This window comes from Astyanax mexicanus, chromosome 9, assembly GCF_023375975.1.
Source record: "Astyanax mexicanus isolate ESR-SI-001 chromosome 9, AstMex3_surface, whole genome shotgun sequence".
Taxonomy (NCBI): domain Eukaryota; kingdom Metazoa; phylum Chordata; class Actinopteri; order Characiformes; family Acestrorhamphidae; genus Astyanax; species Astyanax mexicanus.
The window spans coordinates 17987157-18009508 of NC_064416.1; the positions used below are offsets into that span (position 1 = coordinate 17987157).

The window sequence follows — 22352 nt, forward strand, 5'->3', positions numbered from 1 at the left end:
CAACCAATATCGTAATCATTTCAATGCCCATTGAATGAAGCCTGATTTTTTTCCCAACCGAAATCAAAGACTATCTAATATTTTCTGATTTTCAACAAAAAATATGTGTATCTTGAGTTGGAGGTGAATGGTTTTAACAGATACTGTAGGTTATTTCCATCCAACCATCTTAAATTAGAGCTTGAGGGTTTTCAACAGATACATAACTTTTCAAAATTTTACGTCTTTTAAATGTTGCTGCTTAATGGTTGAAAACAGATGCATAAGCTCAGTGTTTATTAAATATTGGAGCTTGACGGATGGCTTGTATTTGATAAGGATGTAATTTCCAACTAAATTTCAACATCTGTCTAAATTAAGCTTGATGTTTTTTCACAGATGTGTAATTTCAAAACAAAAGTCAATGTTTATCAAACTTTAAGGCTTGATCTTTGTTGACAGATATGTAATGTTCCATCAACATTTATTCCTTATATAGTGTAGGAAATTAATTTTGAAAGTCTTTCATCAAAAAATTATTGTCTATTGAATTTTTAAGCCTGATGTTTATGATGGTAAAGTCTAGCACATGCCCCCTTCGATCCATGTGAAGTCAGCCATAACCTCTTTTAGAACTGCTGCTGATGCAGATGCCTTTTGCTGAGCGACATCACCCTTTGGAGTGATATGTGGAAAGAGTGCTATCTACCCACCCAGAGAGTGCAAAGCCAATTGTGCTCTCTCAGGGCTCTGGTAGCTGATGGCAAGCTGCATGAATGGGATTCGAACCGGAGCCAAATGTTTTTGACAGTGCAATATGTAAACGATATTGAAAACTGAAAACAATTTTCAGTTTCAACTCATATTCAATGTTTGTCCAATATTAGAGTTGATTTTAAAATCGAATTAAAATCCAGTGCCTGGTGGATCAGATGTGTAAGACAGCATCAGTGTTATAGTTCAGATATACTCACTGGGTACTGGTCTCAGCAGGGTGGTGGAAAACTCCTGCTCTGGGCTATGCAAGCAACAGTCATGTGTGCAATATTGATTCTTCAGTGTCCCCCTCCCCCTCCAACTTCCAAAGAACTGTTAGTGTGTTTATGTGGTTAATATTAGCATGACTGTAAGATTTATTATTAGGTTTATTGTCTTTTCAGCAGAACCAAACTGCCATTAGATTTATTGTAAAACTACAAGTATAATGATACCTTTGATGTCACTGTGGTGTGAGAGCAGAAGAGAGCCTTTATGAAAGCCTAACTACATGCTGCAGCATTTACATCAATTTATACTGAAGGAGAAGAAATCTTCACTCTTCTTTTTCCTTCAGAAAATACATTGTAGCCAGCTGTGGATTAGGAATTTCTCCCTTTGGAATTGTGTTTTGTCTGTGTGTTTTTTTAGGAGTCTTCACAGATGCTGTTGACCTCCCAGAAGAGCTATGTGCAATGGGTGGGTCTGTTTTCCAGTAAGATTTAATCTCATTGCTGAAGTGGGTCCCGAGCCTCACAGAAGTAGGTCACAATGAGGAAATATGCATTTTTATGTCCAGTTATTTATAACAGACTGTGTGTTTATGATATCTGTAAAGATGTTATTAAAAAACTGTGGTAACATCATTACATGAACTGAGCTGCAGAGAAAATAAAGAAAAAAGGATAAGTGAGTAGCACACTGTTTTTGTTTTCAGTTACAGAGTAAAAAGACTGTAGCAGATCAAATATTCTACACTAGGCAAGGGAAGGGGAACAATTTAGAACAAAGTAAACAAGGATTTTGGTCATGTTTTTGATTGTTTGTTGGTGTTGCTGTGTGTTTTTTTAATGCCTAGTTCACACTATGATTTTTGCACGTTTTTCCGTTTGCAGACTGGTTTTGTAGATTCATGCATGTAGCATGAAATCTACAACAACTTAAAGGCTTGCAATTACAACAAAACCAGTTGTGTAGTGTGAACCAGGCATTCTGTTTATTGGTGCTTAATGGTGTGAGTATTAATTGATGTTGTATTTAATTGGTATTGTTTTTTGATGGCATTGGTGTTTGATGCTGTTGTAATGTTTGTTAATGATAACTGAGCCTACTGATGTTTGACGGTAGTACTTTAATGGTAGTATTTTAATAAGAATTGTGTTTTGTTGGTATTGGTTTGTTTTTTTTAAATATGTTTATGCTATTGATGCTACAGTAATTGGTGATCAATGCTGTAAATGCATAAATGATGCTGTTGGTGTATGATGGGGCTAGAAAAGACAGCCAACAGTTAGTAGTTCTCTCTTAATATGGTGGCCCTCTGATGGAGACCACTATGCACCCTCCATACTAACACCAGGAGGGTGAAAATTGCTTCACCAGTGGAACTGCCACAATTAAACCATATAAGTAGACACAAAAACCCAAATAACTCCAACAACAGAAAGAGGGGTGGTACTGATTAAGACAATGCTGGTTTAATCTGTGGTGCTGGAGTTTGCTGAGTCTTTAGATAGATAGATAGATAGATAGATAGATAGATAGATAGATAGATAGATAGACAGACAGACAGACAGACAGACAGACAGACAGACAGATACATAGATAGATAGATAGATAGATAGATAGATAGATAGATAGATAGATAGATAGATAGATACACAGGTATGTATAATACACAAAGTTACAAAAGGTTCAAATATAACAATTTATTGGCATGGGCACGGTAGTGGGGGGAAAGTAAGGAGAGGGTCCCATGACAATTTTTCCTTTTTTTTTTTTGCTCACGTTCGTTGTGTACTGGCATGGATAGGGGCCCACTGACATTCAGAGTGTACTGGGCCCAGAATTTGCTGTTATGCCCCTGTTTATTGGTGTTAGTTGATGGTGGTGTTTGTTGTTGTTCTTGGTGTTTCATGTGGTTCTTGGTGTTGTTGACCTAGTGCGTCTCTGTTTTTTTTCCATTATTTCAGTACTGAAGAAACACTGTACCCTGACAGTACTTTAAAACAGGAAGGTGCGTTACCATGGTTTTAGATTTCCTGTTTACGGTCCAACAAACTTGAGGTACTTACTGTATCTAAAACCTAATGATTTGCAAAGTGAGAAACCACAGTTTCATTAGCAGAGATAGTTTGTACGATAACAGGCAAGACAGAGTATTTGTCCAGATGGGCTGTAGTTGCAGATGTGACAAAAGCTGTCTTATGTTGCGATGAATGAATGATGCTGTTGTCATGGTGGTTGTAACCTATAGGGTGGGGACTTTTTTAGGCTGCAGGACTGATGAGCAGAACTATGGTGATGAGTGCAGTCGTGACTGTAACACGGTCATAGTCAGAGTCATCTTTATTGTCATTCCTTCCCATCACAGATGTGTTGAATATATGCACAGGAAACTCAGTCGAGGTTTTTGTGAGGAATTTCCCGTCATTAGGACTCTGAATTATTGACAGAATCTCTAGAGATTTCTTCATTCTTGTCAGCTCCAAACATCAGACCCCTCCTCTCTCCCCCTAAGCGGCCAACATCTGTTTCCTGGCCGCTGGGTTGGGGCTGCAGTTCTGGGTGACCTTTAGATCTGTTGCAGCTCTGAGTCACCCCCGCTGTAGTTATATCATTTAGAGGGGTTCTCTGCTACAGCACACAGGAGACAGAGCAGTGGAATGTTCTGTACAGCTACATCATGCTCCAAATATGGTGGGAAGGGGGGTAGATGTACTCCAGCAAGGAGAATTGAGAAAATTATCTGAAATAAGTGCACAGATTTGGCAGTGTTACATTAACATTACAGTGAGTGCCGAATCCTAACACTCACAGTAAAAATACATTTGCTGTGTACTCTACTTAAATACACACATTCAGTCAGCATCATGAATTTTAATGATATGTGTTGTTTATGTAAATCATTGCTGATGGAACTTAAATTTGGTTGGCGTTAATTTATGTTGGTGCAAATTGGTGTTTTTCCTTCCAACAAATTACCATATAATGATTACTTCCCCATTTAGGAGAAATCATTTACTCATTCCATTAAAAAGAAAATGTATTTACCGTTATATGTATTAATTCATAAAGGCACTTAAAATAAAAATAACATACAATAACTAGTGAAAAAAGGAGAGAAATTGCAGATATATGGTTATTCGTAAGAGAGGCTCAAATGATACTGCACTCTTACAAAGACTTCTGGATGACTTCCAGACTTATTGCAGTGAAAACATGTCAGCAACACTATGCCAGCATTGTTATGACATTAGGTTGTCAGTTTGTCTTGAGTGTTGGTATATCAACAAAATGTAAGATAACCGTATTTTGTTTTTGTTTTTTAAAAGAGGACACAGGGGATACACAGGCATCCACTGTGTTTATGATGTTATGGCTGGTGGGGGCGTGGGGGGATTTGGGGGCTTTAAGCTGACCTAATTGTAAAAACATAAAATGCATATCCAGTTGTGTTTTGAAGAGGTAGAGTTGGTATACAGTGAGTATCCCTTGTAATGTTCTAATCTATATTATGGCAAGACTGACTCAGCTAAGTAATGAAAAATACTTTAAAAAATGGTACTTTTAGGAAATGTCAAGAAAAAAGGTCAATAATGTATCTTCAAGAGCAGTTGCACATCAAAAACCCAATCAAAGACCATCAAAAATGTTACGATGAAACTAGCTCTCATCAGGACCACCCTAGGAAAGGTAGCACAAGAGTAACCTCTGTTGTTTTAGAGTTACTAACCTTAGAAACCACAAGTTAACAGCATTCCAGATAAGAGCCTCCTAAATGCTTCACATTTAAGTGATTCCTTAGATCTTCCTTCATAGTCTGTATGATTTTCGTTATTAAATAAAAAAATGTAGGTTTGTCGAATCTTCTGACTGGTACTGTAAGTTGTACTGTCTAATATTGTAAAATTTAAAACAAACCTACAGTATGATCCCTGTTACATCCCTGTTAGGTAATGGCATCGTTCAACTATATTGCTGGATGTTTTTTGTTAACCCACAGTACACCAGTTTACTCCAACCTCCCAAAAAACACAATTGGTATTTTGTTAATGCTCAATTGCTCTTAGGTGTAAGTGAATGGGTGAGTGTGTTTGAAACCACCCTTGTAAAAGAAAAGTGCATTTAAGTATTTATTTATATATTTTAAAAGTATACTTAACATGGAAAAGTACATACTTTTAACATTAAAATTGTTCAAATGTTCTTAAATACATAATAAATGTACTATTTTAAAATATATTTCAGTTGTAATTAAGCTATATTTAAAACAACATTAAAGCATTACTCTGTGCTTTTAAGTTTTTTTTTTTATATATATTACGTCTGATAACTTAAGTAGATTTAAGTATGTGCATTTTTGATACACTTAAAGTATACTGTAAATGTACTACTTTGTGTATTGATGCCCATATTGTGTAGTACACCTTAATGCTACTGGAAAAAAATACTACACTAAAATGCACTTTAAGCAGTATTTGATGCCACTACATATATTTCCTATCAACACAACGGATAATTTAAATCATAATGCTTAAAAATACATACACAATTATATTAAAGAGAAAATGCACTTTCAGTATTCATTACCTAATTTGAATATACTTTTAATGCTCTTAAGTATACTTTCTTTTTTAACGGGCAATCTGGAGGGAAATTCTCAATCAAACCACTCAGAGGCCATGCCAACATGGAACCCACGAGCCCACAGTCCACACATGTGAGCCCCACATGCGAATGTTGACTAGATAGCTTATTGGGTACAGTAAGGGGGTGGGGAGTAGGGGTTGCTGCTGAGACAAAGCTCTGTTATAAGCTGATTAATTCTCATCCATGCGCACTTACAGCATAAAAATATATAGAAATGAAAAAATATATATAGCAAAAACAGTATTAAAAGCAGTAGTTTCGCTGCAGCTATTTTACAGAATAAAACAGTAATATACTGTTTTTTTGTTATGTTTTCTTTTGTTTTTTTTTTAGAGGGGTATGATAACTCTCTATCGTGCTTTGTTTGTGTCTGGTGTCTGCTTGAATCGTTATTTCATTTCTCCACCCATATTTATATAACCCCGCCCCTCCATAGGAACAAGTACAAACAGTAGCCAATCGTAGCGTAGTAAATCTGTCCATTAGAGCATGCTATCCAATCGCAGCGTAGGAGGGCGGGGCATGTTTCGAGTCGTGCACGTACCAGTCTCCTCCCCCCCGATCCAGTGCCACGCCCAGGCGGATCTCGGGGGTCTCCCCGCTCCGCGAAAGCACGAAAGCATGAAAGAAGTGGGCGGAGACTCAACGCGTTGGGTCACGTTGACCCCACCCCCTCCCCCACTAGTATTAATTTCCATTTTCTATGGGTTTCTCTCTACTACTGAACTGTGCACATGAGAGCTGGGGAAGCGCCGCAGACACACCTTAAACGTGGAAAGTGCTCCAAAACACGAGCCCATGTGTTTCCAGCAGATCCCCGTCCCTTCCAGCTGAACTCGCGCGTGTTGTGTGGAGTGGAGAAGTGTGCGGAGTGGAGGAGTCGGTGTTGGGGTAGGTCTGGACTCTTTCTTCATGGTTTTAATGGGACGTGCGCATCGAGAGCTCACCCTACACACAAGATCAGCTTTGTTGCTTTCTGTTGGAGATGGTCTGGCTCTGTTTTTTTTATCTTTTATCCCCAAACATCACCTCTAACTAATAGGCAAAAAATAGGTATGTTAAGTCTTTTGTTCAGCAGTGCTGATGTTTATTTGTGAGTAGAACGGTACTGTAATATCAATAAAAACACAGCTCTAAAATGGTCACTTTTGAGCCATTAATACTGTTAATTTACAGTAACCCTGTTGATGTATTGTTCCATGGTTTGGTTTGGAAGAGAATGCTTTAAGTCCAACTTTTTATGAGTCAAAAATCACGGTTTTGCATTTTGTCTGCTTGTTCAGCCACCCATACAAAACGTATCAGCTCCAGTGTCTCACTGTCAGAATTGATATTCCTCAATATATCACACTTATTATGAGTAGCTGAAGCTTAGGTTGGGTTGTAGGTCAGTAAACCGTTGAGAAAAGCAGTAGATGCAGTGAGTGAAAACCACATGGAATTTGTCATGTCTTGTCTTGCCATTTGTATGTGTTTATGTGTGTGTAGTGGTCAGTTTTTCCATATGTTTACAGGTACATTCTGTACTTTAAGCACATATTTGTCCTTACCCACTAATATCAGTATTTGTTCATCAGTGCTGCTGTTTGTTGTGAGTAGAACAGTACTGTAATATTAATATCAACCCAGCTCTTAAAACAGACAATTCCCATGTTTAAGACATTAATACTGTTCATGTAGAGTAACCATGTTGATGTATTGTTCTATGGTTAGGTTTGGAGAAGAATGCTTCAAGTCCAACTTTTTATTAGTCAAAAATCACGGTTTTGCATTTTGTCTGCTTGTTCAGCTACCCATACAAAACTCTCAGCTCCAGTGTCTCACTGTCAGAATGGATATTTCTCAATATATCTCACTTATTATGAGTAGCTGAAGTCTTGGTTGGGTTGTAGGTCAGTAAACCGTTGAGAAAAGCAGTAGATGAGTCAAAACCACATGGAATTTGTCATGTCGTTGTCATGTCATGTAGTTACGTGTGTGTAGGGGTCAGTTTTTTTTTATATATGTTTACAGGTACCTTCTGTACTTTAAGCACATTATTGGTCCTTACCCACTAATATCAGTATTTGTTCATCAGTGCTGCTGTTTGTTGTAAGTAGAACAGTACTGTAATATTAATAAAAACCCAGCTCTAAAATTTCCACTTTTGAGTCATTAATACTGTTAATTTACAGTAACCATGTTGATGTATTGTTCTATGGTTTGCTTTGGAGGGGAATGCTTCCAGTAAAATTGTAAAATTTTACTAAAAATTGCTGTAAAATTGGGAAGGAGAGTAACGTAATTTCAATTCTATGTATGTCCTGTACATATGCAGCATTGACAATAAAACTACTTGACTTGACTTGACAGTAGAACTTTTTATTAGTCAAAAATCACGGTTTTGCATTTTGTCTGCTTGTTCAGCTACCCATACAAAACGTATCAGCTCCAGTGTCCCTGTGTCAGAATTGATATTCCTCATTATATCACACTTATTATGAGTAGCTGAAGCTTAGGTTGGGTTGTAGGTTAGTAAACCATTAAGAAAAGAAGTAGATGCAGTGAGTCATGGAATTTGTCATGTTTTGTCTGTCTCTGGAGCTTGACAAAGCTATTGCCATTTGTATGTGTTTACGTGTGTTTTTCCATATATTCGCATGTACATTTTGTACTTTAAGCAAATTACGTGTCCTTACCCATTAATATCAGTATTTGTTCAGCAGTGCTTGTGCTAGCAGTGTTTGTTGTTGTGAAAAGAACAGTAGAACAGTACTAGAATATCAACCCAGATTTGAAAAACAGACAATTTCCAGTTTTGAGCCATTAATATTGTTAATTTACATGAAATGTATTGTTGTATTGTTCTATGGTTCCGTTTGGAGGGCAGTGCTTAACTTTTGTTTAACCAAAAATCAAGATTTTGCATTTTGTCTGCGTGTCCACCTACCCATACAAAACGCCCCAGTGTCAGAATTGCTATTTATCAGTATACAACACTTTATGAGTAGTCGAGCTTAGGTTGGGTTACAGATTAATAGTCCATTGAGAAAAGCAGTAGATGCAGTGAGTCACACCACATGGAATGTGTCATGTCCTGTCTGTCTGTGGTTTTTGACAGAGCACTGGTATTTGGTATTTGATTTAGATTGGTTGGAGGAAAATGCTTTAAGTAGAACTTTTTACTAACCAAAAATAAATACAGTTTTGCATTTTCTTGTTCTGCTACCTACACAAAACAACCCAGTCCCAGTGTCGGAACTGATACTTGTTAATATAACATACACATTCACAACAGCATAGTAGCTGTAGGAGAGTTGTTGGAGCATAGGTTGGGTTGTAGGTCAGTAAACCATTGAGAACAGCAGTAGATGCAGGGAATCCAATCACATTTTTGTCATTCAATTTGAATTTGTCATGTCATGTCTGATTTTGGTGCTTGACAGGTAGGTGTGAGTGTGAGTGTGTGTGAAAGGTAACACATGAGGTTTTCCTATATGTTTACAGGTAAATGTTTTGTTTTTTAAGTACCCTTTACTTGTCTTACTCATTATTATAAATGTATATGTGTTGCTGTATTTTGTTGTGAGTAGATTGATACCAACAATACCAACCCAGCTCTGAAAGAAAAGAAAATCACCACTTTTGAGCCACGAATACCATTCATTAAGAGTAACCCTATCGTTATTGTTCTCAAACAGTAATTTAGCTAGAAATGGTTTGGAAGTTATATATGTATGTATTTAAGCAGATTTCACAAGAAGTCTATGTTCCAACATGTCATGATGTTGGCGCTAAGGCTTAGGTAGGGTTATAGCACTGAGAACAGCAGTAGATCTGGTGAGTTAAATGACATGGACTATGTTGTGTCGTGTCTACTGTTATTTGTGTTTGTAAGAGATCAGTGTCTATAGGAACACAATCTTCATTCTGCACTGTGTTTCACATTTCTGATCTTATTAATCCTATCTTGGTGTGTAATGTTTACACAGTAGAGTTGTTGATCCAGTTTTGATTGTGAATAATGCATGAAAATAATATACTCATTCAGTGTATGGCTGTACAATAACTGTGCAAAATAAAGTCAAAGCAATAAATAAAAGCTATATGTTAAAGCACATATGCATCTAGTGCAAAGTCGTGTTGGGAAATATATTTACTGATATCGTATCATGTTGCGATGTTTTACTTTGCAATACTGTGTAGATTTTCAGAAACACAGTAACATTTTTTATTTTTATTTTTAATTATAATTAAATCATTAATTTACATATTTAGGATTGGTGGTTCATCTTTTGATGTTGTGTTTAAATAATTGACAGTGTTGTAATCTGTCACTGGATTCCAATGGTATAATCACATAAAAACATTTCTTTTAATCCAATTATATAAATATGATAGTGTTTTTTATACTATGAGATTTGTTTGCAATATATAGTCTTGTTTTATATAGTCTATTATAAAGAGGTAAAGAGTAGTAAAGCACTGGCCTTCTGATGGGAGCAGTAAAGAAAAATCAAATCCACTTCCAGTCTTTTTAGTACTGGATAGCTGTCATTGGGAGACACTGATAACACCCCGTTAGCAGTGATACTATGACTATGTGTTTGAGTGCATGCATACCAGTGAGTTCCATGAGTTCCTTTAGCTTTGAGTGAGGGGGGTGGTTTGTTCAGGGTAGGGAGGGATAGATTCTGACCACATGTGTTTGCTATTTGCAGAGTATTTCGTCAAACGCCTTACATCTGTTTTTTGATCTTTGAACTAGTTCCACCCCCTCCAGTGCTATGGAACTCCTTCCCTTCCTTTCTCTATGTGTGTTTGTATCTCTCTCTTTTGTGTATGTATGTCCCCATGTGTACACTAGAACTCGTGGAAAAAAAACGAAAAGTGAGGACATGAATAAGAGAGTGAGCAATGTCCTTTCGTTTCCCGGACGATGATGCGGTCCCCGGAGAGCAGGGATTGGGTGGGAAGATTGAAGCATGCTCTTCCTGTGCTTGGATTGCTGACCATTAAATAGGGAATCACTTCTCCGAAGAGTGACTTTAGGTTTCAGATCGTCTTTATCTTATCTCTTACTAATAAATGTGTGTAATGAATTGGGATTGTTTTAAAAGAACAGCTGATATCATATAAATGTATATCTATAAATGTAACTCTCAGCTCAGGGTGGGCAATGTGGTGCATTTCAGTCATTTTCTCACTGTTTTAAGAGTTTTTTTATTTATGTATTTGTTTTAATTGGTAATTTTTATGGTGCATCCTCATTCATCTCCCTTCACTGCCCAGACCTAGTAATGAGAAATTTAGGGGGCCCATATTTGTCCCCTGATGCATATTTATGGCCTGTTGGGTACTCCTTTACATGGCTTTTGTTAACGTTTTCATTTGTTTGGAGAGTTTTTGCTACTGGTAATGGATTAAACCTAGTTCACGCCTGTTTTTTTCTTATAATTGAAAATCTAAATTCAAAATGATGTGGAGTCCTGATCTGGGCATGGATATGTTTATGGATTAAATCATTTATGGATGTTAAAGCCAAAACAAACTGAAAGTATCCAGACTGCCCTGTTTGCCAACTTTACCCTAAACGGTCATGTTTTTGACTCACTTACATGAATAAGAAAGTGCATTGACTAAGAAAACTGTCACCAATGAAGCCAGTCTCTGTTTTACTGAGATGGTATCAGTATGACTGGCTGTACTTTCCTAAAATAAGAGTTGTTAAATGTTTCTTGGTAGGGGTGGGGGATTAGATAAAAACATTTTATCACATCATTCAAAGTCATTTTTGGATATACAAAATGTAATTGTGATATTATTTAAAAAACTTAACATTTTTAATCAGTGTTCTTTAAAACAACTCTGTGTAGCATGTTTAGCATGTTTGGCACACTGCTAACTGTAGTGCCAACCTCAGTGAAGAAGGCAGGAATGTCCTTGCAAGAACTGAATTCTGATGCATAACCCACTTCAGTATTGCACAGCTTGCCCAAAAATGTGTGTTCTTAAATGGTGGCCCTAGTGCAAGTAATGCTAGTTCTGATGCTGATTTAAGCATGAAAGACATATACTATGTTTTTTTATAAGCATATAATAGTGGGTCGATGACAAAATGTATCATAATACAATATTGATTGGTTTCTATTTTACACACATAGTTTTTCGCTTTGGTAAACTGAGAATAGCAAGAAATATATACTTTACATTACACTATTACAAAACAGGGTTTCACTCAAAACAAAAGTGGTTCTTTTCAGGCTTCCATGTTCTTACTTTGTCCCCTTTGGCCGCTTTATTGTAACATAGCAGCTCAAATGAATTTGAACTGGAGTGTGAATGGCTGTAGTACTGCGTTTTGAATAAGTGGCATTTTCACACATACAGTATGGGCTTGGGTGAACCGGGCATTGGTACAGTTGTGATGGTGTGTGTCTGATCGCTGGAATCCCTTCTTTATTCTCCACTAGCCCTCAACACAAACACTCCCATGAGTCAGCTGCTTGCCAGGGTCCACACTGCACATTTTGTCCATGCTGCACATTCTGCATTTTGTGTGTGTATGTGTGTGTGTCTGTGTGCTTATACACACATACTTTGTTTATCTTAACAGAATACAGGAACATGCAGCTTCCCAGAACAACTTGTCTGATCGTATGCATCCTTAACCATTTATTTGCATTCTTTTTTTGTTTACGTTAACACAGCTGACTAATATCACAGCTGACTGAGATATGCAAATAACCCCGTCATGACCAGTCATCTTGTTCTGACTGTGTGGTTGAGGCCTATTGAACAATCACAGTTCCAGAGGAGATAACATGGCTCTCCAAACCAACACTGATTGTGAAAATGTAACACTGGACCATAAGCAGCTTGGACTGTGTCTCTCCACTCTTTCTTCAGACTCTGGTCTCTTGATTTCCAAATAAAATGCAAAATTTTCTGATGGTCAGGGATGATTTGGAGAGCCATGTCATTTGCTGGTGTTGGTCCACTGTATTATATCAGTGCAGTTTTCTCCCGGAAAATCTTACAGCACTTCATGCCTTCCTCTGCTGACAGCATTTATGGAGATGCGTGTTTCTTTTCCTGTAGAACTTAAAACACTGCCCACACTGCCAAAAGTACCAATCGGTCTTAAATAATATTCTAATTCTAATAAAATAAAGAAAATATATAATAATAATAGTATTTTTGTAATTCTAAATATTTTTTGTACAAATTTATTTATTATAAGTATAAGCCTTTCATATATCATGCTGAATTTTGGGCAATATTATTGCATACAATACACAAAGCAGCTGTTATTAACAGCTGACTTTTTATTTTGGCAAGTACAATCCGACTGTGATCAGATCACCAAAATATGGATTCTAATGCTAGCTGTAAACAGGCTCCAATTGTCTAAGGTTTAACTAAGACAGGCTCCTCCAACAATCTCTCTAACTGCTAATACTGTATGCTGCGCCTGTTTTAATTTTAGTTTATTAATTTAAAGTAGTAATAAATAAGGAAGTGTCCCAAAATGGCATTTGGTTTTATTACAGTATCTTTATTTATTGTAGAAGATGCAATACAACTATATTGTCTACATAGAGTAGCCCTGCTGTGAGCTTTGTTCTCTGTAGTAGAGCCGTGTGCTTTGATGTCTTGTGGTGTTTGGCGTTTCCTGCTTCCTCTTTTGGCTTGTTTAGTTAATCTCACTCTTATGTTATCAGCATTCTCTCTCTCACTGTAGGCTAATGATGAACTACTTTGATTGGGACCAGATTATAGCGCTGTTGTGCAACACTGCTGCCTCTGTTCTTGCATCATGAAGCACAGGACTTGTGTTTATGTTCTTTGTTTGCAGTTGCCATGGATTTCCATTGTGACGTCATCATCCAGGGACTGCACTTCAGCATGCGGCTGTGTTGTTTTTGATCTGGTTGGAGGATGACGTGGTGGGGGGTGGGATGGAGTGGGGTTCGTAACAGATGATCTGGATGGTGACTGGTTTGAGAAGATGTGACAGAGCTGAGGCCCGCCTCATTCTACCATGTACACACACACAGACACACACACACACACACACAAATAGATACAAAGGAAGGGGGTAAATATGTGTGTGCACTGATGCTGATAGTGGTGCAGAACAGCCTGAAAGAAGCTAGAGGTCTTACGATTGCACACGTAAGCATAACTACTCAACACACAGAAACTGAACAACTTAATCAGGTCACCAGGCCAGCATTCACATGATCAAAACCTCACCAGAGGTTAAAGGGATAAGCTCACACAAACAAACATCCCAGTAACATCTGGATGGCACAGCAGCTTATCTTGGGATGATTTCGAAGACCGGATAACTCACTCGCAGCAGGGAATTTCTGTTGGATATACTCTGAGAGCTGGTATTATGGTGTCAAACAAAGGTGTAGCTTTGTTGTTTTTGTTCTCTTGTGAACAAAGGAGACCTAGCTCATGCCCACTGCCCAACCACCACTGTGAGGGACCGCAGGCAGAGAGCAATACGAAGGAGGGGGAGGAGATCACGTGTTGTTATCATAAGCAATACATGACTCCTGCAGGACATGGAGGACTTTGACTGTAGACTACTGCACAGCGATGATTGGAGTTTCATGGTGTGTCCTGGGCTTGCAGGAGAAATCAATGGAAGTGTTTATTTAGATCTCTAGTCGGGAAGAGAATTTGACCAATCTGTCAAATTGATCATTTAGTGTTTAGTAAAATATTGAATGAGGAGATGCAATATATGGAAACTGTGGGTCAGTGTCTATACACAATATTTTTCACTTGCACATATATGCAAATGCCAATGCAATAAATAAATTTGAGTCAAAGTTTTTTTTTTTTGCATATTAATACATGATAAAGCTAGCAGTTACTTGCTTAGAAAGTGAATGTCCGGCAATTACAAAAAAAAAAAAGCACCGTATGTCAGTGGAGAATCCTCCTAAATTTATACATTCAGCTACTTAATGTTGCACCCATTGTCTAGTTCCTGTAAAAAAAGTAGTCAATTGAATAGGATCCTCTGTAGCAGATAAACATGAACTTGTTGGCACCATGTCTGGTGCATGGCCGAGGTGTGAGGTACAGGGGTATAAAGTCCCCCAGCATTGGGCCGTGAAGCTCTGGAATGATGGTGCTCCATCCAATAATTTGGGATGGGTTGGGGATAAAAATGTACTGGTTGCTAAATGCAATCAAATAATCACAAACATGCTGCAAAATCTAGTAGAAATCCTTGCCAGGATAGTAGAGACCGTTATTCACACAAATGCAGGGTAAACTCCTTCATTGGAGGCATTTCCATAGTCCAGAATGAGCTGAACTTTCCACTCTTCTAGAGAAATCAGTCCAGTGCTGATACATTTGCTATTTCTATCGCTGATACCAATATGACCAATATGCCATTGTTCATTCTTAGTTGTGATGGTGGTGGAATGAGTAAGCACTGTGTGTTTGATATATAGCCACATCTCTTTATATAAGATACAACATTGTGTGTGTGTGTGTGTGTGTGTGTATCTAGGATCCATAAAGTAATTCAGTCATGGATAGCTGTTTGTAAATCTGCCAGCTCTCAAGTGGCAGCATAAAGCTGTGCTGCTCACATTGATTTTCCTTCCATTCAGTCAAAAGCTTCAAATTAGACAAAGGAACAGAATTTCTCTCTCTGTTTCTTGTTTTTCCACCAATCCTTTTATTGCATATCTGCGTTAGCAGTCAAAGAGAGCCCAAGCAGGAATATTGATGGATTTTAATATCTAGGACCACTAGCTATAATAATAAAGATCTAGAGAGTGGTAAATCTACAGAGTGGATCATTTATAACGTTAGTGATTTAAGATAAAGACAAACATGAAAATCTTGATGTTTTTTAATCTATTTTGTTTGTGTGAATTGGGAGTAAGTGTTATGACCCTAAAATAGCATCACACTATTTCAGAGAATTTAATTAAAAAGCATATTCTCTGTGATTTTATTCATATTGAGAATATAATACCGTAACAAAATACATGTTAAGGTTTTATTTAAGTTTAACTGTTACAGTCTCTAAAATTCAGTAGAAACTTGCAGTGAACAACAGTGATTTACACTCATACAGTGATTTTACACTAATTCACAGTGATTTTACACTAAAAACAATGCAACACAAATGTAACACAAGTCTAATGTAAAAATAATATATACTGATCATAACACAGAATATATACCGCTATTATCAAAATATGGATATTTTGTCATTTCAAAAATTATATTATTGTGTACATATCATATGGCACGCTGTGTGTGTGTGTGTGTGTGTGTGTGTGTGTGTGTGTGTGTGTGTGTGTGTGTGATATGACCACCTGTCTGTCTGTAGTGACGGACAGAGCTATGTCAGCAGTCTCTAATGGCTTACTCACACTGTGTCTGGATAATAGCAGCAGTTGTTTTTTGCTACCCCTGTAAAGCATGTGTGTGTGTTAATGTGCATGTGTGGGTGTTTTGGAGGTCCCGGCTAATCCACTTTACAGTGCCAGAGATCCAATGAGAGCCTCAGAATGAAAGGTGGGCTTAAGAGGCCATCGCTGTTTATTGTCCACTCACAGACACAACAGATAACCTCATGTCCCTTAATGACCGGCTCATATGTGATTGGGGCGGAGGTCTCTCAATACAGTAATGTTTGTGTGTGAAATTTTACTAAAACAAGAACAGGGATTGCTGTACATTATTATTTTTTTTTGTTTGTATATAATTTTTTACTATAATGAGAATGAGCTGTTTAAGTAATTATAGAACACTGCTCACTAAACCCCATATTGAGTATACTGTTGTATCTTAGCAATCGTAAATAGTCCGGGCACCTCAGGCAAGTTTTTGTGATTGTTTGTTACATTTAAACATCTATACGTATTTTTTTAACCAGTGTAACAGGGGTGTTAACATTTTGGAACATTTAGGTATATATTTGCCTTTTGTGCCTAAATCATGTATAATTATTAGACTTTAAACTTATATGTGCAGCTGCACAGGTCTATAAATAGTCAATGAAAACTTAAATTAAAATAATACAACAGAACTATAACATCTAGTGTAAATCATAATATTTTTGTGTTAAGATGCAGTGTAATAAAGGTGACCATTTTTTGTAATTTTGTTTAGATAGTAAGAATGTAATTTGGGTTGAGTTAGTTTGTTAGTTAGTTCAAATGCTAGCATTACATTTTAGCTCATTGTAGGTTAATATTTGCTCTCTGGCATTTGGGTCATCAACTGCTGATGTGAGCTCCCTTTTTGTGGACACTGACTTTTTCACTTTAACTGCCGTTTTATCTAATGTGCTGGGTGTATGCACATACATACATACCACCTTTGGGGTTGACACATTTTCCAGCTCTTCTCTGGTACTGCTGTTTTTTCTTCTGAAGGAGGAACAATGGTGTTTGAGGTTAACGGGTGTTATGTCCTATATACATTTAAAGTGCAAAAGTGGTTGCTGTTAACTCAAGTATAATTTTAAAATAAAGACTTTTTACTGAAGTAATATTTTACCAAGTAAATCACAATGTACAATACTTTTAAGTTTTCCTACTCCTAAATATAGACAATAAACTAATGCTTACAGTTTAAATGACCTGAAAATACAGTTTTTATATGTATATACAGTGGCAGTCAAAAGTTTGGACACACCTAAAAGTCAGTGCTTCATTATTTTAAAATGTTGTGCATTGCAGATTAATACTGAAGTCATCCAAACTACAAGGAAAAATATGGAACTCTTTAGTAAACAAATTGTGTTTTATAAGTAAAAAAAAATAAATGTTAAACAATCCAGAATATGTTTTATATTTTAGGTTTTTCAAAGTTTGCACTTCTTTCTTGGAAGCTGTCATAGTTTTGCACATATTGCCATTTTCTCAGTCAACTTTATGATGTAGTCACCTTGAATGGTTTTCAGTTCAACAACTGTGCTGAACTTATCAAGAGTTAATTACTTAAGAAATCCAAAATATTTCCATAACTCATACTTAATGTGCAGTTGCCAATTGAGACAATCAAAAACGTTAAAATGATACTGGTTCTCATCAGGACTGCACCATGAAAGGAAGAGCCAGAGTTACCTTTGTTTCACAGGGTAAGTTAATCAGAGATATCAGCTTTAGAAACCACAAGTTAACAGCAGCCCAGATTAGAGCACCTATATTCTTTACAGACTATTATTTAACACATTTTAAGTTACTACATGATTCATTATGTGTTACTTTATAGTCTTGATTACTTAAGTATTAATTTACAATGCAGGAAAAACTTTCCTGGTACTGTATGTATTGTGAAAATATATTATAATCGATACAACCTTTGGATCAGCGTAGAACATTTTTACATCCATAGTAAATAGAAATATTGCTATCTATTAACAAATGTATTCCTTGAATGTAACTATTAGAAATGACCATATATATTAACAACATGCTGTCGGCCTTCCATAAAATAAATGTAAATGTAAATGACCTTAACTACCACTTTCTCTCCAGACTCACCGGGCAACTGCTCTTTCTGACACAGATGCACACACCTCTCGCAAAGCCATATACTACATTTGTGACCTAAACAGGTGCTGGTCACAGCTGACTGGGATCTATAGCTCTACTAATATGCAGCCTTGTTGTTCTATAGTACACAGCTGCTTCAGTGGATGGCATGAACATACGTACTCTCACTTACACACAGCCTGACCCTTTCTGAGCAAGTGCTGTGCCCTCTGACCTCATTCGCAAATGGAGGTAATATTTAACAGTGATCTCAGGTCTCAATGCACAGTGCTTCACAGGCCATGTGACAGAAACATAAAAACAGGTGAGGGGACCTTAGGTAGTCTTAGGGTGAATCCCATTTCTCCCCTTGGCCCTACCCCTTACCCCTACCCCTCTGTTTTGCGCGTGCACGTCAAGGGGTAGGGGTGTCCCGATTCCTGTTAGGATGAAGTGGTAGGGGTAAGGGGTAGGGCTAGTTAGCCCTTCAAACGGAGATTTTCCAGACCCACACTTCGTACCGAGGGGTATGAGAATGACTGGCAAGATGGCGGAACAAGCGACCAAAGAAAGTATTTTCCATGTTAAAAATTACGATTAGCACTGTATTACCTTAGTTTATTGTGTAGTTTTGATGTTTTATGACTGAATTCTTCGTAACAAGCATAAAAAGTTTGCTAGTAGTTCGTTTCGGTAGCTAGCTAGCTAGCTAACTTTCCCGTTCCACCTTAAATGGTGCAACAGACGGCAGGCGCTATCGCATTTAAGGCGGAACGGAAAAAATAAATCAAATAAAAAATAATCAGAGCTAATTTCAGCTCCCCATCACAGAGGAATTAAGGAATGGACAATATTAATTAATTTCTGCACCTCCTGCCCCCTTTCTGTACACATACAATGCCCTAAAGTTAACTAGTTCACCAGCAGCTAGGCTACTGAACTTTAGCGCTTCACTGCTATCATCACATCAGCCCAGCAGGGTCACCTACACACCACCGCTAGTAGCCTGGTCATAAATCAGTGCTATTTATTTATGTATTTATTGTTCATTGACAAACGTCATTGTGATATACCAGTGATTCCTCTGTCACTGAGGACCCATATTCTTGCACATTATATTGTTTTTGTAACACATTACCTGCTCCAGGACCAGTGTTGGGAACCAGTGTGATATACAATTTCTAGTATATTATGGAGGCTATTTTCAATAAGATTCACCTTTCACCGGGTGCTTGAAGGGTTGTCCCAATTCCTAGGGGTAGGATTTTACCCCTTCCCCTTGTAACTCCGTTCCAAGGGGAAGGATTACACTCGAAAAGAAGGGGTAGGGGTAAGGGGTAGGGCCAAGGGGAGAAATGGGATTCACCCTTAGTCTTCTCTAGTGTAAGTAAATTGTGTGTTAATGTGCATAAAACGTACTTTTAGGAGTTGTAACCAAGAAACAAGTCTCTTTCTATATGTGTGACAAGGTATCTATAGGTAACTATAAGCACTACTTATGTGATTTTTCTATCCATTTTCTCCCCAATTTAAATGACCAATTACCCAACCCACTCATTAGGACTCCCCCTATCACTAGTGATCCCCCAACACCAGGATACACGTGAAGTCAGCCACCCCCTCTTTTTAAACTGCTGCTAATGCAGCATTGTCGAGTAGCATCACAACGCACTCAGAGGAAAGCAAAGCGACTCGGTTCCAATACATCAGCTCACGGATGCCTTGTGCTGTGGACATTGTCGTTCGTAATCTGACGACTCTTGGCCTCCCTTAAAGGGAAGCCTTGGGCTAGCTTAAAATAGACTCTTAAAAATTATCTAGTCATGCATCGATGTAAAGTTCTAAATTCAAAAGAAAGAAGACAACATCACCCTTTGGAGTGATGTGGTGAGAGAGCGCCATCTATCCACCCAGTGAGAGCAAGACCAATTGTGTTTTCTCAGGCAAGCTACATGAACAGGATTCGAACCGGCTATCTCCTGATTATAGTGGCAGCGCTTAGCACGCTGGACCATTCGGAACCGAAAATTAACTTGTAATGGTAATCAGTGTAAAATGATTTTCATTTTTTTTTTCTTAGCATTTCTGGTGGTGCATTCAAAAAAAACTAAATATTATTGTTATTTTATTTAGCCACATACTGTGTTCCCAAAAGATGTGAGCTCATGTGGAACATGTCTGGTACATGTCTTTCATGTTCCTCTGAAACGTGGTTATTACTGAAGTACATGGAGATCAGTTGAGATATTAGAAACAGTGAAGTCACAGGCACGAGGAGAGACCAGAACTAGAAGCACAAAAGGCGGTGGTTTACTTTTTTTCAGTTACAGGAAACTTCAGTGTCGCTGTTACAGTTAGAACATCACACCGGAAAAGGACTGCTTGTGAAAGTGAGTGTGAACATCTTCTTGCTTCTCTAGCTGGATCGGTGCTGGGTAATTAACCTTTTTTCCTCATACCAGAAAAATACAGAAACTACTTTTTTCTTCTTTTTTCTTTCTCCATACTACTTTCTTCTTTTTATTTCTCAATAATCTTTAATTATAAATTTGCATTGTAAATGTATCGGTTAACCATTGTTTTGGAGTAGACGTTAGTAAAGAGAGAGTGATGAGTGAATTCCTCTTTTTGTCCCTTCGTTGAAATTCTGCATGTTACAACGTGCCCAGGTATGAGGTGCATATCCGTGAAATGATAGTAATTCACACAGTCCAATGAAATATAAAGTGTAGGTAGGACGCTTATCACATTTCTGAGCGAAAGATGCTGAGCATGAACAACTTGTCCTTAACCACAGAACCCAAGAAAAACACAGTATATTCTTATATATGCACACTACAATGAGGTTATAGTTTGGATATTTTATTTGTGTATTCATGTTTAACATGCTGTAGGGCTTTTCAGTTCAGAAATTAAAGTAGCCACGGTGATCTATTGTGTAACTTCACAGCTATGTAGGTGTGTAGATGCTATTTACTTTAACAGTTTAACAGGTCCTTCATGTTGATCTTTTGAGTGAATTTACACTGAAAACCCTTCATTCCAATGTACTGGAATACGAAATATTCTGATTAGCTTGTCAAGGAAAATTACTGTTTCTCATGCTTCTACAAGACGGGTCACAATGTCTAAGATGTGATGCACAGAACAGTTACAGGCACTGGTAATAATGCAACCAGAGTCTATTTTTTATTTTATTTAGTTTTTTTTATTTTATTTTTATTTCAGCTGCACTTCCCCTGTCACTAGCAATACCCTAGCATCAGGAGGGTGAGGACCAGCACGACTCCTCCAAAACATGGGAAGTCTGGCCCCACCTCTCTTTTTTTTAAACTGGTGCTGATGTAGCATTTCCGAGTATCCAGCATGCGCGGAGGAAAGTGCAGCTACTTAGCTTTGATGCATCAGCTAACAGATGCCTGTGCATGGAAATGATGTGGGAAGAGAGTGCCATCTACCCCCCCTGAGAGAGCATGGCCAAGTGTGCTCTCTCTGGGCTCTGGCAGCTGAAGGCAAGCTTCATGACGGGGATTTAAACAGCGATCTCCGGATCATGGTGGTGGCAGTGCCTTAATCTGCTGGAACACTCAGAGCCTGCAGCATGAGTGATGCTTTACCTTATACAATGCTGGATGAAGTCCAGCAGGGGTTTTGCTTTAATCTGTGTCAGAGACACAGGCCTTTAATGGCCTTTATTACAGTCAATACCATAAACGTCAGATATTTGCATAAACAAAAAAACAACCATGCCCTTATTATTGTATTTGGGTTTCCCAGAGGTCAGCGGATCAAGTGGCTCTGCTTTTACTAACAGCAACAGGACACAAGCATACATGGACTGAGTGTTTGCGTGTGGTGTAAAAAGAGTCTTTTTTTAAATGTGTGCAAACTATATGAAGGTATGCCTGTTTGTCTTTGTGCATCTTTAAGGCAAAGTTGGGTGAGGTGTGGGGCAAAGAGTGGGTGAGGTGTGGGGCAAAGAGTGGGTGAGGTGTGGGTGGGAGTTGGTTATTTGATCTGAGTAAGCTTTGTGATTTTAACTATTATGTCCAGTTTTATTGTATATTTGTGTGTTTTGTCTGGCAATAGCTGCGTGACTGGCTCCTAAGACTTTCCAAAGGAAAAGTACACCAAAATGCCACCAGGTTTTGGTAAAATAAACTAGTGTTGTGTCCCATTACACTTGTTCTTCCCCACAGAAATTAAAGAACACTACAATTACCTTTGGAATAC

General features: G+C 37.8%; 1 protein-coding gene across 1 annotated transcript in view; it reads left to right on the plus strand.

Annotated features, from left to right (window-relative positions):
* Nucleotides 1-6309: 6309 nt before the first annotated feature.
* fam107b (family with sequence similarity 107 member B) overlaps nt 6310-22352 on the plus strand; it is a 34810-nt gene continuing 18767 nt past the window's right edge. Inside the window, exon 1 of the mRNA XM_007250962.4 lies at nt 6310-6498. Coding sequence (XP_007251024.1) covers nt 6342-6498 — 157 coding nt within the window. The 5' untranslated portion in view covers nt 6310-6341. The remainder of the gene's footprint in view (nt 6499-22352) is intronic.